The sequence below is a fragment of the Haliotis rufescens genome, unplaced genomic scaffold (assembly GCF_023055435.1).
Source record: "Haliotis rufescens isolate VD_foot unplaced genomic scaffold, xgHalRufe1.0.p SCAF_13, whole genome shotgun sequence".
Classification (NCBI taxonomy): Eukaryota; Metazoa; Mollusca; class Gastropoda; order Lepetellida; family Haliotidae; genus Haliotis; species Haliotis rufescens.
The window spans coordinates 39,092,085-39,110,226 of NW_025963813.1; the positions used below are offsets into that span (position 1 = coordinate 39,092,085).

The window sequence follows — 18,142 nt, forward strand, 5'->3', positions numbered from 1 at the left end:
GACAATTACGAGAACTTTTAGCTGTGATCCAATTTTTAATAAAGACTCTCGAAACTAGATATATTGGAAAATTCCAGTGAAAAGAAAAAACACTTTAGGGGAATAATAAGCATGTTCAATGGCAGTGTCTTGCAATATTTAGCTATCTTAACCTCGCACACTGAGATACATTTGTCTTTGCAGGTGAAGGCTATGAGTCCCATTATGGTGTAGCGAGCCTGAGTGGGAGATACTCCGACGGGCTGCTGTACGAGTGCAAGGCCTGGAGTGGTGTACACTGTGCCACGCAGTGTCAGGCACACGGAAACTGTCACATGTACAGCTACCAGAAAAAACAGGCTATCTGCACCCTCTACAATAGAGACATGTCATCATTCACTTTGACGTCCGAAACTGGATGGGTTTCGTACCAACTTCGTTATTGTGATTAAAGCGTTAGTTTCTGAATGGGGAACACGTTATTGGTGAAGTTTCTAGTTATTTCCCATCAGAACATGCACACAGACTGTATTGTACACAAAGTGGTATACATGTATATTTAGCCGCCATATAGCTGGACTATTGCTGAGTGCAAACAAACAAACAAACAAACAAACAAACGAACAAACAAACATGTATATTTAGAGAGAAATATAACGTAATAAGATTGCAGCACTGGCTGTTTCAGCAACAATTTGGGGTTATTGTGGCTGGTGTCACAAGCTGTACATATTGCAGGTAAGGAACCATTACGAGGATAAATGGCGTCAAAAGGCAAATCGGTTCGTACAAAACTGAAATGTGAAATCAGCTAAAGACCACACAAGACCAATGATTAATTAAAGAATTACATTATCGTATGTTTACAATTACAAAAGATCATATGATGGATGAAGTAGCAGAGCCAGAAGATTCAGGTTTCATAAAATTAATCAGTGCACTCGAATGTTCAGAAGAGGAACGTGCGCCGAAAATGTGTTGGAGATTGGCAGGAATTCGGTGATTTTTATAGGTATCCAGTCTGCACTATAGATGAGACAGTCATAAAAGGCGCTCGTGAAAGGCCTGAAATTGCCCTCGCCTTGCCAGCCAGACGTTTAGCATCTGTCACGTTCGGAACCTCTCAAACTTTGAAGTCTATCATGTTTGTTAACAATAAATCACAATTACGGTGCAACTCGGCGATTGCTGGTTTCAATAGTTTATGAGCGTCTCGTTCGTTTGCTGATACTGACAATGACCAGAAATTAATCCACAGGCATCTCTACATAACAGTATGATTGGTACATGTCTTAGCATTTATTACATAAACGCTTTGTGCATAGATCTAATTGCATTTTTGCTGTAGTGTTTTCTTTGCTTCTTTAAACTATTCTTTAGTATGTGTTGAACAGTTTCTCTTTGCCTAAATTTCACAAATGTGAAACAAAAATGAATTTTAGACAACAGTCTTTTATCAACCCGTGTGTGCCAGGTTATTGCAATGTAATACTATTGGAAGTGAACCAGCCAAGTAATGTGTCGAAATATGTTCATGTTTTTTTTCAACACCAACATCTTTTAGTGAATATCTGTCTTCGTTTAGGTATCTGAATTTGATAAAATGTGTGTAATTGTAAATATGTTATGACTTTTTTTGTTGTGTTAGTATTTTTTCATTGTAATTGTCGAAATGGCATCTGGAGGAAATAAAGAATCCCACTTTCTCTTTCCCTCTCTCATTTTAATTTTGTATTGTCCACCTGACATATGCAGTTTCTTATACGACTCTTGCTTAAAAGCTGTTTGATCAAGGCTACAACGTTCAAGGCCTCAGTGCAACATTCAGAATGGAACATTGGTATCATCACTATTTATAATCTAAAGTAGCTATTAGTTGTCCGTTAAGTGGCACATGACTATGTGTAAGGAAGGAAGTATGAGAATGTTATCAGTATGTGTTAGTTGACCTTGTGATGGGAGGCCAATGAGTTTCAACAGTATTTCAGTTATATCACGGCGTGTCAGCTTAATGTAGGAGGAAAGCTCGAAGTGATGCTCGAAGGTCTCAGGCGTTTACCACTTCGGTGAAACCCACGAGCACGGGTATGGTCCTGACAAACCTAGAAACTTCTTCATGAAGTGCGGCTTCAAGTCCAGCAAGATTTAGAACTGGGGGATCACGATGTCTGACTTTCCGGTCAAGAATGTCCCAGAGATGCTCAATCGGATTAAGATCCAGACTACAGGCCGGCCAAGGAAGAGTGGCAACAGCTTCTTGACGCAACACTGCCCGAGATCTGTATGGTCTAGCATTGTCGTCCATGTAAACAGGTCTTGTCTGAAAAGGATGGTTGTCGAAATGGGGGACTACCACTGGACGAAGAATGGCATCGTGGTATTGTTGGCCATTCAGGTTTCCACGAATTGTCAGCGGAAGTCTGCAGCCGTAGGAAACACAACCCCATATCATGACAGGCCCCCGCCACATGCTAAGGTCTTCTGGATGTTCCTTGGTGCACAACGAGTGTTACCTTGCCTCCAAACACGTATTCGACCACCAACAGTTCGTGGCAGCATTCGACACTCGTCAGACCATTGAATGCTTCTCCAGTTGGCCAAATTCCATCGACTACGGGCACGACACCATATCAGACGATTCAACATGTGCCTCTCTGTCAGTTGAGGACGTTTTACTGGTCTTCTGGCGTTATAACCAGCCACTCTGAGGCGACGCCTTACGGTCATCGTCTAGAGTCTCTGATGGGTAATCCACTGCAGTCTTAAATCTGTTGAAGTGGCAAATGGATTTCGTCTGACTATCCTGAAAAGACGTCTATCCTCTCTGTAAGAGTACTTTCTTGGCCTACGAGACCTATGTCTGTCATTGACATCATTGGTTTGACCATGTTTGACAATCAAACGAGTGATAACACTGTGATGACGACCCATTTGTCTTGCAATAGCCCTGCATGACATGCCAGCATTTTTTATGCCTATCACTTCCCATCTTTCAGCGTTCGTTACCTTTCTCCTCGCCATGGCTGATTTTCAACCTCTATTGGAAGGGGAATCTCACACAGGAGCAAAATGCAACCACGTGGGGGGAACCTTGAAAGGGGGAAAGCCTTTTGGAAATTCAATAATAGTCTGCCCTACGATCCAGAGTATGTAATATATGTCAAACAGTTAAACAATACTACAAAATAACAAATAATTGTGGAAAACATCTAACTATATAAAAAAAAACTATTTTAGGAAGCTTTGCTATGCAATGTATGAGGATGCACGATAAAATACTCACAAATAAAAAAATGGGAAAAAATTAATGAAGAAAAAGAAACTAATGAAAAGTTTGAAATAGATGAGGAAAATGACGAAGACAGAAAAATCCAGAAGAGATTGAAAAAAATATAATAACAAATGGAACATAAAACTGACGGAATTATAGTGAGAGCTAATGCAAATTGGCAGGAGAAATACTAAGTCTTTCTATCATTTGAAAAACAAAAGTTCCTTAATAAGGGTATTACTAAACTTGAAAGCAATAATAAACTTTTCACAGATGCCAAAGATATTATTGATCATGTTCAGAAATACCATCACACAGTTCATAAACAAATATATATACAACTAAAGACACAACAAATGTTTATTTAGAAGATATGTTCAAACAAGTGCTTCGGACTTTGAAGGAAATGAAAAATTACAAAAGTTCCGGCCCATCCGGATTCACGGCAGAATTCTTCAAAAACAATGTTGAAAAATATGAACAAATTCCTAGCATGTATACCTTAGAAAGATCAATCAAGAGAGTAAATGAAAAATACCACCCTATATCCACCCTGAACTTGTCTTATAAGATAGTATCAGCAGCAATAGCACCACAATGTCACTGTACGTTTTTTCTTTCAAGCACTGTTTTCTTTTTCGCTTGTTAGGAAGTGTCAATGTTGCTATAATCTTGGACTACATTCTTCCTGTACAGTCGTGGCATATTCTCAAATAGTTTCGCCGCAACATATTGTTAAGCGTTGATTCCCAAACTGAAACAGTTTGTTGACCCAGAATCTGTACGTAAAAGTGTGAAACCAACAAACAACCAACAAGTAGTATACAGTCAACAAATGTATTACAAAATTAACTAGGTTTACAAATTACTGTAAAGCAGTTACAATGGCAGTATACCATAGAGTGGTGGTACACTATTCAGTGACAGTATATAATATGATGGCATTGGTCAGTATCAAATACCAAAACAGAGTGACGATAGCAAAACTCAGTGATAATAATACATCCACCCAGCAGCGACAGTGGTCAAGGGATGTGATGAGTGCTCATCACACGAAAGCTGGTCTTGGTGAAATGAAACGTTGAGAGTAAATTACTAAGTTTGTATTAATTTCGCCTTGGTCTCGTCTGTGTAAGGTGTGAGTCTATGAGATTAACGACAAGGGATGTGTCTATATAATTCCAGAATATTCAACATGTAGTATAGCCCTAATTTACTCAGTTCCAAAAGTGCGTGATAAAGCTAAGACTAGATACCAAAAGAGATACACACACGCCCTATTCTTGACAGATAGTCTGAGCATTATCTAGATATTCATTAGAATTGTTCCAGGTTGCGAAATACACAACTTTCCTTATCTGTTGTCAAGGCTTGGCAGCACCTGCTGTCTTCCAGCACCTCGGCCGATATTAGAGATAATATACTTCTACATGAAGTAACAGTCAGCATGTTCCAGGATATGATCATCTTGTGTTTGATTGGATTGGCGTCGATACAGCAATTCACTGCGTCCCTGCGCACAGAACATATCAGGGTAAAAACTGACCATGTGTTACAGTTAATTGATGACATGTTTGTTGGCGTCACCATCGCCGGCAGTCAACTGAGGTCCAATCTGAAGTATCACAATGTCAGGTACACATAACATATGTACAACTACGTCTGATCGGTTTCTTGCATGAAGTATGTTACGTGGTTTACGGGCTTGTTCGCGGATCCTGGTTGGTCGGTGGGAAAGAAAATAAACAGAGAATGCACTTTTTAGGATCATCAGAATACATAAAGCAATAAACCGTTTCCATAGCCACCAATAATCTCGATTTTACGATTCCGGCTATATCATGAGTATGTGTTTAAGAGTCAATATCAGATAGTGATGATACAAGGTGTTCGCAAGAAGGTGAGCGTACCCTGCCCCATCGGTGGCACCCGTCACAAACACATGCAAAGTCAAGTCAGTTGTTTCTCTGAAAAACACGGGAACATATGTCAAAATAGCGAATTCCGTCAAACATAGTTTTTGTTACTGATGCGTCAAAAGTTTGAAATGTCCTCCACACGTCTTCCATAAAACGTTTTGAGACCTTTGACCCGTGAAGATTAGGGTAGAATGGATCTTCAGCAACCATTGCTTGCCTTAAAAGCCGACTATGTTTGTCGTAAGAGGCGACTAACTGGATCGGGTTGTCAGGCTCGCTGACTTGGTTTGATGCATGCCATCTTAACCCAATTGCGTAGATCGATGCTCATGATGTCGGTCACAAGATTGTCTGGTCTAGACTCGATTATTCAGAGACCCCTGTCATACAGATGGAATATTGGTGTGTGCGGCGTTACAAACAACAACAAACCAACAAACTGAGGCCTTGAATGTTGCAACATTGAACGAATAGAGCAAATTTTGAGTCAAATGACGCTCTTTAAAATATTGGTGAAATCTGGGATTGTACCTCTAAAGTTGAGAAAAGTCGATGCCGAAGGCTGAAGTTGTTGGAATATTTCTCGAAATGTAGGACAAGTTGTTGACTGGACAGTTGAAGTCTTGTGGATATATTTTTGTCACTCTGAAGCTTTATGCTTAGAAGAGTATCCATTCCACATCAAGCTAACACCTTATATATATTTAGTTATTTTCATGATATAGCAAAACGGTCGAAAAATTGTTGCAATGTTCGCGTAGAACACAACACATACACCAAACATTGTAATCAGTATCCTAGCTTATCCAGCCTAGAAAATGCCTAATCTCGTAGAAGAACCTGGACCATTTCACAGTCACATGTTTGTTCCGAGCCCGATTCAGGATACCGTAACCTACAGTTATAACAAACTCAAATGGACCACAACTTTAAGTTCGTTATAACCGTCTTTCGTTAAAAACATACATACATCTAGGCAGTAAACGCTGGGGACTAAAAATTATGTTCGTAATATCCGTGAGTTCGTTATAACATGGCGTTGAAATAGCCATCATGCATGCGACATAAGAAATGGGTAAAAGTGATGTATCAAACTAGACTGATTATACACTAAAGTATGCATTTACTCATCAGTGTCTAGTGCCATAGCAAAGCTACGGATGCTATTATCGGTTAGCAATTGTTTCTTCACGATATTTACAGCTTCTAATTTGACCGGGCTGTCGGGTAGGCTGGTGGTAAGTTAAAGTGTCATGCTGAAGGTCCCGGTTTGTTTCGAAACATGGGTACAATGTGTGAAACTTATTTCTGGTGTCCCCGTCGTGATGTTGCAAGAGTATTGCTTAAAGACGCATAAAATATAACTCACTAAGGCACTATAATTTGAACATCAGTATATTTTTAACAACTTCCCTGTTTTAACAGCTCTCCAAAACTGCTGGCTCTTGGAAAAGCTTTAGCACCGGGGTATCTGAGAATCGGAGGCTCATCAGTGGACGCCATGGTGTTTGACACGACTCACAATATAGCCACTGGGCAGCAGTTCCAACTCCCAGGTGATAGCTGTATAAGATCGTTATATCTTCCTAGAAAAAAAGCTTATAAAAATGACTTTCACTCTACTTCCCAAAGGTACTACAGAGGCCATAATGGCTACACCGGGCTACCTGATACAAACTAAATATATAATCAATCTCCAACAAGAGTCGATTCATTTTGAATAAGCTTTTTGGTCATTCTATCAAACTACCACAGCTGTTGGTTTTCTCTGTACAAATGGAAATTTGACCGAAGTTTTATGCACAGTGGGTTCTGAAGGTTGGATTGAATTATACCTGTAGGGACATCTGACTTACAATAAAAGTTATATATTTTGCTGTACATTGAAACCTAATTTGTGCGGACCGTGGTAATATTGAAATCGCGTTTTCCGAACATCGCAGCTGAAGATGCTCACCTGTATAGAAAGGAACAGTACTTTGTTCCCATAATTAGTTAATCCGGACATTGCTTGACAGAGAACTTTGCCGAGGTTGCTGGTTGACACTGTATCAAATAACCATGTGACTGATGGATTTCTTTATTTACATAATCTTATTCCATCCGTCACGCTTTAAGATTCAGATATGAGCAAGTATGCCTTGACTCATTATTGAAACTTATGAACGTGAACAACGTATTATTAGAACATACGCAAATTGAGAAACACATATTTTCAGTAAACACCTGGGATGATCTCAACATGTATGTTCACAAGATTGGGCTAAAACTGGTGATTGGTCTCAACCTGATGCTCCGCGATGGAACTAAGTGGAACCCATCAAATGCTAAACAGTTGCTCAAGTATTCCTCTGACAAAGGATACACTTTTGCAGGGATTGAACTGGGAAATGGTAGGTTTTGAAGCCATGTGTATGTCGCATCAACCACACCTAAATAATATCCCTGTGGGCAACAACTTAGACCTGTATGAGATGACCAAGAAAGATCGGTGGTCAGGTTGTTCATCTGCGAGCGTTCATATCGTACTCCAACAGCCTAGCCTGTCTGATCCGATTACCTTCATCCCACTGTTATATTGCTGTAAAGTTGCGGCTTTGAATAATAGACAAACATAACGTATAAATAGAGGATTATCTGCTTCATGCATATTGTCATCAGTGTTAATACTTGAAGAACGATTTAATATACAGTCAAATACCGTTGTGTACAGGTTAAAGGGGCGTACGTTAATACTTCGAGTACAACAGTGTTTGACTGTAGTTTGTATATTTATTCACTTCGCGACAAATGTACCACCATTGATACAGGTTTTCCTGTCATGCTTGATGTATTTATTATCACTGTACATATTTTTCATTGAGAACCAAACTTGTACTATCGTCACTGGAATACTACTGTCAGTGATGTTCAGCTGGGAAGCGACTACAAGGAACTAAAACAAGTCCTTCAAGGAATGGCCTATAAGGACAGTCTCATCCTTGGACCTGACATAGCCGGTTATAAAGACAAGTACATTAACAAGTGTGTACCAAATTCACGTTGCACACCCTGTACAACGAGGGAATAAGCTGCATGGTGATGAGGGCTAGATTGTTGTTGTTAATCTTAATTGAGACATATCTATGACTAGTTTGTACTCTTATAAGCATTCTCTATGTTAGAAAAAACATCACACATCAGATGTGCTATTTGCACAAATGCTAACGACGGTAATGCAAAAGTACTTTCTTTGTCCATACCAACTCTCCAATGTGACCGTGCATTTCCAGCTTCTTGTCCCATGGTGGAGCCAGTGTCATAGACGTCTTGACCATCCATCAGTGAGTGTACTTCCTTCCGGGTGAAGTATCATGGACATTGACTACACTAAAGTTTTAATGTCACGTGTAACAATTGAAGGTCACCTTACTTAGTCAACATATTGCAGATGACAACATATATATTCCGAAATAATAGGTGGAAGTAGCAATGGGATAGTAACTGCTGTACTTGTAAGTAGAATTCCAGGAAGATGGATTGAAAAGATTAATTGATCACAGTGTGTATATCAACAAGAACGGGAATTTACTAATGACTAAATAATGAGAGGAATGAAGACAGAAAGGAGCATTTGTGCAGCTGATTGTTGCATGTACAGAAACGGGTTGAGAATTGCTGTGTTAATTATTAATCTTTTCAGTTACTACTTTGATGGACACACCGCTAAACTGAAAGACTTTTCTAACTATTCTATAATAGATCATCTTATACCTGAAATACACACAGTGATGAGTACGATCCAAAGCTATCATGGTCTGGTGGCGTGGCTAGGGGAGACCTCGTCTGGTTATGGGGGTGGCACACCTGGCATAGGCAACAGATATGTGGCTGGCAATCTGTGAGCATTTTAGTTATCTTACTGATTTTAGAGTTATATTTCTTTCTGATTTCGATTGAAACTTTTTCTGGCTCACACAAAACTATCAAAGATCGAATACAGCATACGGATGTCAGCGAGAACACCTTCGAGGGAGTGCTAGCATACGTTGATGTAGATGCAGATTGTCAATACATGCTTGATAGGTGGTGATGATTGGTGTTCTTAGGTCCGTTGAAACTCGAAATAATGAAAAATAATTGTAAATCGTGTCGATTTGACGTGTAGAAGTTCACGTTTACACGGGTATTACACGACGCTGCTGCTGATGTCTGAAGCGCCTCTGCCAAACAATTCTATATTGCTGAAATATTGCCGATGTGACGTTAAATCTTGACTCACTCACTCACTCACTGTAAACAATTATATTTCGTTTTATTATGATGCAAAAAGTGGCATGTTTTGAATGGATCACTGTGTGTGTATGTAATATAAAAATGTTGACTGTCATATCCTTATTCCAGGTGGCTTGATAAACTTGGTGTTTCAGCAAAATACGGCTTAAAAAGAGTCCTTCGCCAGTCACTCTTCGGAGGGCATTATTCACTTATTGACAATAACAACAACCCTACCCCCGTGAGTATACGTACATGTATGTACTGTAAACATGTCCTTAGGTCACGTTAACGATCGCCAACGTCATTGTGTCGGTGCTCCGTTGTCGGAATGCCGTATCATAAAAATTCAACTGTACCTGTGTGTAAAGGCCGACTGCAATGGGTTTTGGGTGAGCAGGTTGTTTGACTTGCATCATCCTATCACAGCATCAACTGCTGGTTTTCATGTCAAGACACATTTTACAGCTTAAATGACAACATTGCCTCTCTTATAGTGACGCACACCATTATGCCTTTTGACAGGACTACTGGTTGACGCTTCTTTACAAGAGACTTGTTGGCAACAAGGTATTTGATGTTCCATCTTCATCTAACAACCTCTGCATGTATGCCCACTGCACGAACCTTAACAAGTGAGTTGTTTAGTCACACACTTTATTCTAAACCTGTTGAAATAGTTTACTAACAAGCTTTCACCTAAATTGCACACAGACATTTTCCAACCTTCAAACAATGTACGAAATACCCATGACATCACAGTAGAAATCACAGACACAACCAACATTATAGCAAGGAATTAGAGTGAGTGATCGAGTTCAGTTCAACGCCGAATTTGAACACTATTCAAGTTATATCACGGCGTGTTATGGTATGGAAGCAAAGCACAAAGTGATGCAGGTTTAAAACCTCTTGTGAAACCCTCGAGCACCGGTATAGCCCTGACAAACCTAGAAACAAATTGGGGCGAATTCGGGATTTGAACCGACGATCATTGGTTTATTGCGAAACCAAGGGATGAAACTCTGCACAGAGAATTGTCGTGCCCTAGACGAGACCCGTACCTCCACTGAAAAGTAGTGCGTGGACATGCTTGGAAGACATGGATACATTTAATTAAAGTAAATGTACAATTTGGTTTTTCAGAGACAAATAATGATGATCCCAGAAAAGCAATTTTCTAACTCCTCCGTAGCACTACTTCAAAATACTTTTCAAACAAAGTCAACATTCCAAAATATTCAAGGTAAACTTCATAGATCTGGTACGCATTTCATCTAATTGTGTAAATGTTCTACATGCAATAAATGTATGTTTAACACAACAACAACAACATTATATCAAAGTTAAGATAGACACAAACATTGAAATTAACAACACAATTACACCTTTGCAAAAAGCTGTCAGCTCATTGACTCTTATGACATCCTTACATGTCGCCAACTGAATTGTACGGAAAATTCACAAAATGGCAATTTGGCAAATCAAATGGCTAGATTTCTTGGATATGCATATGTCCTGAATACATTTCATTCGAGTTCACAAGCTACAAAGCCCTTTTTCCATGTAATGTTTTTATTCCACGTGACAATCCTGTGGCTGCCAGCAGAATCTCAGTATAGTGACTATGCGTGTGAACAGAGCGATTGTGACCTAACAAACAAATGACGTCAGATCACACAAAATGACGTCATGTCCGTCATTTGCATGGACGGTAAACAAAACAGTGACTGGCAAAACAAATAACTGGATTTCACGAACGTAATGCTAAATATCATATATACTGACATTTGTTATGACATCATCGGTTTATGTTTCAGCGTGTACAACTACATGCCTGGCAGTATCACAGTGTATGCCCTTAACCTAAATAGTGACCCCGTAATCCTTACCATATCGGATCTCAACATCAAAAGCGTGGACATATTCTGGCTGACTCCAGAGGGAGGAGATTTGAAATCACAGTTTGTATATAATTTGTTTTCTTTCAACCATTGTGCTTAATGATTTTTCAAGTATCACAAACTCATGAGTCAGAAAATATTTCATTGTGAATGTTGTCAAATGCCGAGGATAATGATAAGAGGAACAGACATAGGTGAGTAATATAAGACCTTTTGCTGATGACACATCTTTGTATGTGATCATAGGAGATCCTGATATAGCTGCTCATGGTCTAAATAATGACTTGGACAGAATTTCGGAATGGGCTGCTAGATGGCAAGTTACATTTAGTCCCGAAAAATCTTAACCTATTCAATTTACCCTTAAAGTAAACCCAAGTCGCAAACCTAAATTATATATGAAAGGTACACAAATCGATGATGTGCAAAGTCATAAAGCACCTTGGTATTACTTTACAAAGCAATTGTACATGGAAAATGCACATTGATGATATTGTTAGGAAATGTTATCCTCTGGTTAATTGTTTAAGAAGTTATAAATATCGTCTATTACGAACTACCTTAGAAACTATGTACAAATCATTTAATTTAGCAATTTTTGATTATTGTTACAACTGTACCAATGAACAAGCTTACGTATTGGAAAAAGTACATGCTCTCAGAACCATATTTGGCGCTGTCAAAAGTACGAGTCATCAGAAGATTTACAATGAAAGTAATTACAAGACAGAAGATACAGTTCAAAACTGGTTATATTTTACAAAATGAATAACCATTTCTCCCCGAAATATCTTTGTAGACTTATTCTTAATACAGTTTCGGAAAACACAAATTATGACTGAAGGGATAAAACTAATCTTCAAACAGCGAAGTGTAAAAAACAAAAGCTTATACAGATTCATTTATACCAGTTACAACACAACTGTGGAATATGTTACCAGAAAACCTGACGGGGGCCGTTACACAATTTAAGAATTTGCTTCACGTAATGGGAGATAATGGTATACACTGGGATTTAAAGTATGGAAGCAGATTATATCAAATTATTTACATTCGCCTCAGGCTTGGCTGCAGCGATCTTATCGCAAATCAGTATGATAGATATATCTTTGACACAAAAACTTGTCCCTGTGGATATCATACCGAAGATACTTTACACTTCCTTTTTATGTGTACACATTACTATGTTCTTCGAAATGAAATGTATTTTTACCAACATTGTTATTTTTTACAAACAGTGTTATGCGGAAATTCGTATTTGAATAAGGAAGAGCAAATTCTGATATTAGATTCTTTTCAAAACGTCATATTAAAAACTGGCAAAATTTCAGTTAAATGAATTGCTTAATATAAACTGCAAACAGACTTATTATATATTCACATCCAACTTGACATGTACAATTCATTTGTTACATCTAACCTTCATTGATGTATTTATTGTAATATGTCCTATGTGTAATGGAGTGGTATTAACATAAACGCTTCCCTTGTTTTCAAATCCATTTTCACATTTTTGTGAAAATACATATGTTTAAACCACATTGGTGAGTGTATGTTGAGTTGCTGAAGTTTATCTGAGCATACACACACACCATGGAGACAGGACAAACTGCAGGTCCATATGAAACAAATAATTTATATAATGTGCATCTTCCCCTTGGCTAGGCTTTGAAGTACGATATGAGTGAGTGAGTGAGTTTGGTTTAACGCCGCTTTTAACAGTATTCCAGTTATATAACGGTGTGTCAGCTTAATGTGGGAGGGAAGCCCGAAGTGATGGAGGTCTCAGACGTTTGCCACTTCGGTGAAACCGACGAGCATGTGTATGGTGCTGACAAACCTAGAAATCGGGATTCGAACCCACAATCATAGGTTTCTTGCGTGCCTAAGGGGCGCAACTCTGCACAGCGAATCGCGGCGACTGAAAGAACAGAAAGATGATCAATGCATAATGTGCTGACAAATAAAACAGTTTTGATTTATTTTTTCCAGAAAGGTACAGCTCAATGGCAAGACACTGGAACTTGTCCACAACCACATACCACACATGACACCAACAACTTTGGGAACTGGGACAATGAGAGCACCTGGAAACTCTTTTGGGTTCATCGTCATTCCCGACGCCAACATAGTGGCATGCCGTCCACAAAGCCATGGTCCCATTATCGGATAATTGAACCAGCACTGTTTTCCTCAACGTTTTAATAAACGTTTTTTCAGAAACGCCATGATGTTTGTGTTTTTAAAATGTAGGCGTGTGTTGAAATATGTTAGACAAAAACATAGCAAACTGAGCAAACCAATGAATAACTGACATTTACGGAACAAAAGGTTTTCCAAAACAAATCTCCTGTTTCAAAGAAGACATAAGACGGTTGTTTACCTCCATATTTCACAGGCTGGGTAATGGGCGGATCCAATAACCCTGTGCTTATTAATCGTTATCAAATAGGGACATGCTACCAGATGTTTCATTCACTCTGAAAGCTGTTACCTTGATCAAACAACTTTTGAGCAAGAGTCGTTTGACGCTCCAGGCAATGTTATTTGAAACTACATGGGGACGGATGTCATCTAAAACTAAAATGTTAAAATTAAGCTTAATAATGTTGTTGGTGGCGTAAAATAAAGAAAACATGGATATATTTTTTGAAACACCAGTTGGTTGGTGTGCTTCCAATTGTTGTACTTATCAGGCAAACACAGTTTGGAAAAAGACTGTGCTCGAAATTTAATTCTTGTTTCACATTTTGTGACATATAGGTAAAAGGGTAACAGCCAATAGATGACAGATCAATACTTTTTACTTAATATATTAAAGAAGAAAATAAAACACTCTGGACAAAAATGCAAACCTGAAGGCTTATGTAAGAAATGCATAGACACATATTAATCATAGTGTTTTGTGGCTGTAGAGATTGTTGTTGGTTAATTCCTGGGCATTGTCAGTTGCAGCAAACGACTGAGGCGCTCATATAATATCAGCAGCTGCAGTGAAGATGTACCCGGAAATGTGATTAGTTGTTGAGGACAGCACTTGAAAGTTCGAGGGGTTTTGTGACGAGACATATTCTAAAAGTCTGGACGGCATGATGCGGGCGATCTGAGGCCTTTAACGACATGCATCTACTTGCACAGTGCAGAAGGAATACCTACCTCAAAACACCCGAAACCTGCCGGCATCCAACACATTTCCGGTTTCAACAAAGGAGCACGTGCCTCTTTCAAGACGTTGAACAGTGACAAATTCTGGACATTTGAGTGCAATGTTATATAACCTGTTTCTTGTTGCTGGCCCTTGCTGGTTGAAGTTTCACTCCAGCTTAATGGCTGTGTGATAATCTACATCGACACCTCACTACATGCAATAAAGCAGAAGTTCTTATCCATAAAATTGTACGATTTTTACTTACCATATATTCAATCCACTGAACAGATTATGTGGTCATCTGCAGATTTGTTTCATAACATGCTACCACCAATACAGACTCTGTACCTGGCATCGTCCACAATGGCAAACCTTGTCATTTACAAGAACAAGACCATCTTTCTATGCTCAAAACCCTTTACTGAGTCTGAACTCTTTACAGTTCTCAAAGGGGCGGTCGGGTAGCCTATTTGTTAAAGCGTTTGCTCGCCACGCCGATGACCCGGGTTCGATTCCCGACATCCGTACAATGTGTGAAGCCCATTTCTGGTGTCCCCCGCCGTAATATTGCTGGAATATTGCTAAAAGCGGCGTAAAACCGAACTCACTCACTACAGTTCTCAAAAGGTTGGTTTTGGTTGGTTGGTTTGTTGTTTGACGCCGCACTCAGCAATATTCCAGCTATATGACGGCGGTCTGTAAATAATCGAGTCTGGACCAGACTTCTTAAAAGGTCAAAACCAACATCTTGCATACTAGACCCAGTTCCTCCTTACGTTGGTCTGAGTAACGTTGACATTCTTCTACCTTGCATCATAGATTCTCAATTGCAGAAGGTATAATGCCTCTCACATTCAGTAATGCTATTATCAATACATTTCTCAAGAAACGTTTACTGGATCCAGATGAGCACAAGACTTATGGGCCTGTGTCTTACCTGCGCTTTATAGCTAAGCTCATTAAGAGAGCAGTCGAGAAACACTTGCAGCATCTCAAGCAACACAATTTATACGACTCCTCACAGCCATCACCACAGAACTGAGACAGGCTTGCTTATAGTCCTTGAGTGGCACTACTTGCTCTGATGGACATTATCGACACTATCGACTACCATCTTTGGTATTCAGATTCGCTGTGCAGAGTTGCGTCCCTTGGGCACGCCAGAAACCTATGATTGTGGGTTCGAATCCCGGTTCGCCCCAATTATGTTTCTAGGTTTGTCAGCACCATACCCGTGCTCGTGGGTTTCACCGAAGTGGTAAACGTCTGAGACCTGCATCACTTCGGGCTTTCCTCCCACATTAAGCTGACATGCCGTGATATAACTGGAATACAGTTAAAAGCGGCGTTAAACCCAACTCACTCACTCACTCACTCACTTTGGTATTCATGATCGTGCTCCGGGCTTGTTTGAATCTTTCCTATGTCAAAGGTCTCAATCTGTCCTAAGTGATGATTTTATCCTTTCAGTACTACATCCCAGCTGTGGCATCCAAAAAGGTTCAATGTTCGACCAGTGTTATTTACTCCACATACCAAGGAACCAGGTTATTGACTACACCATTCGAGTCAAATCGGATCTCAGAGATACTACAGTGACACGTGAGCAGTGGCAGCATGTGCAATCGGTTAAAAACCAGGCTGACCACTGTTTGCTAGGGTTGTCGTAAACATCTAATGACTTCTCATTTTTGGTTCCAAGGACCTTCTTAAATTAGAAGAACCACATGGCCTTCAGTAACACTTGATTCTTGTAATCAACTTTCTAGGAATGACCGTGTGTTTAAGGAAACGTATGAACTCCATTCATCAACAGACATTTGTGAAATTCAAGACAGGGAAACAGGATCTTTCGAGAAGTATAACCTTTTACCCTGTGAATACGAGGAAGCCAAGTTCTGCTTGATACAGGACACACAAATGCATTCATTTCCCTCATACCAGTAATTTAATGCCACTGTAAGGACAGTGGTGCGTTACGCTGATAATCAAATGTTTTGACGGAATTGAACCTGGTTCTGAGATTGCAAAAAGTCGAACAAATTTCTCTAGGTTTTGCAAATCCACATGGTATTAATTCCACTTGTCTCAAATACTTTAATCTTTGAGACAAGGATTTGGTGGCACATGTCCTGAATCCTGTTATATCTCTCATTTTGACAGTAGTGATGCATGCTTTAACATACTGGTATTGCACGTGGCATTATTCGATATACCACTGTCTCTGAGAAAATAATAGAGGTCCTTCTTTGATTGTTTTGAGGATGTTGGTTAATCTTTGAGACAAGGATTTGGTGGCACATGTCCTGGATCCTGTCATATCTCTCATTTTGACAGTAGTGATGCATGCTTTAACATACTGATATTACATGTGGCGTTATTTGATGTGCCACTGATACCAAATTCTTTGATCAAACGATTATGTGGTGATGGTAACACAGAATGGTTTTGTTATGTTGGGGCAAAACATTTTACAATTACAAACATTTTTTTTAAATGTAGGGTAGCCAGGCTTCAGGTGACAGCTGACTCGGACAGAATGGGTTTATGCCCATTCCATTTCCTCAGTTTGTGCATTCTACCAACAAGTAGAGATTGCTGCAGAGCATCAATTGTTCCCCGCCATATAATGTTAAATGCAGAGGAAGGAAGTGTAAGCAATAGGAGGAGAGGATTGGTGTAAAGTAGAATTTAGTTGTTATTATTGTCGATATCTTTGGAAATCACAAAAAAAGAAACAGTGTCTTTAAATAGTCAGCACAAAGAAAACCAAGGCAAGAAAACACATTACTAGGCCTGTCCGGCAGTACTTGGTATATACCCGCTATTAGTGCCAGTAATATATAAAGTAATTTATTGCAAGTCATATATAGATAACACAAGGAATGTCATTCTCAAAACTGCCTTTTCAGCAAATATAAATCTTTCTGGTCAAAATATTGGCTTGGTGAAATATAACAAACTTTTGAAATAGTAAACATACAAAAATGTAATGAATCCACTGTAAATAAATTTCAGTCCAAATGAAAAAATATGTTCACGCATTCATTAGGGGATTCCTATTTATCCAACAGCAACATAAGAACATACAGGTTGGTTAAGTCATCTATAAGTATTGAGAATTATCTTACTTTTTTACAAAAAACAAAGCTCATAGGTCACATTTCTCAAAACTTCGTTTAAGTAATCACAAACTAAAAATTGAAACTGGTAGATATACAAATACACCAACCCCATTGGAACAACGTCTCTGTGAAACATGTTATGTCTTAGAAGATGAGCAAACAATATGCAATGTATTGCATAAAATACAACGAGAAAGAGAATCACAAATAATCCTCAATCATGATAAAGAATTTGGTACACTCTGTTAAAAGGAACATTTCTTAATATTTTTTACCAACAGTTATACATTAAAAAGTTCGATGATCGGTTATCACACTGCAAACACGAAAACGTTGTTTTTTCCGTATATAGTCATTGGACGGAAAAACGACGTTATTTGGACGTTTTCAAACCATCGTTTTTCCGTCCAAATAACGTCGTTATTTGACATCGGAATTTACTGGGAGAGAAAGATAGCTTTAAGCTCCTCCCTTTCTTGATTGACATTGTCAATCAAGCAACAGCGTCTACCGGTATTTCTACTTCTCGGTTTTCATTGGTC

General features: G+C 39.0%; 2 protein-coding genes across 2 annotated transcripts in view; both read left to right on the top strand.

Annotated features, from left to right (window-relative positions):
* The window catches only part of LOC124125351 (heparanase-like), a 94,445-nt gene extending 80,892 nt beyond the window's left edge, over window positions 1-13,553 (top strand). Inside the window, exons 9-10 of the mRNA XM_048394583.1 lie at window positions 11,244-11,387; window positions 13,320-13,553. Of these exons, the coding sequence (XP_048250540.1) occupies window positions 11,244-11,387; window positions 13,320-13,500 (325 nt within the window). The 3' untranslated portion in view covers window positions 13,501-13,553. The remainder of the gene's footprint in view (window positions 1-11,243; window positions 11,388-13,319) is intronic.
* LOC125378673 (heparanase-like) lies at window positions 6,693-8,640 on the top strand. Its single transcript, XM_048394600.1, has 3 exons — window positions 6,693-7,562; window positions 8,034-8,193; window positions 8,442-8,640. Exons 1-3 carry the CDS (start codon window positions 7,331-7,333, stop codon window positions 8,494-8,496), a joined length of 447 nt encoding a protein of 148 aa, XP_048250557.1. The 5' UTR covers window positions 6,693-7,330; the 3' UTR covers window positions 8,497-8,640.
* Window positions 13,554-18,142: the final 4,589 nt, after the last annotated feature.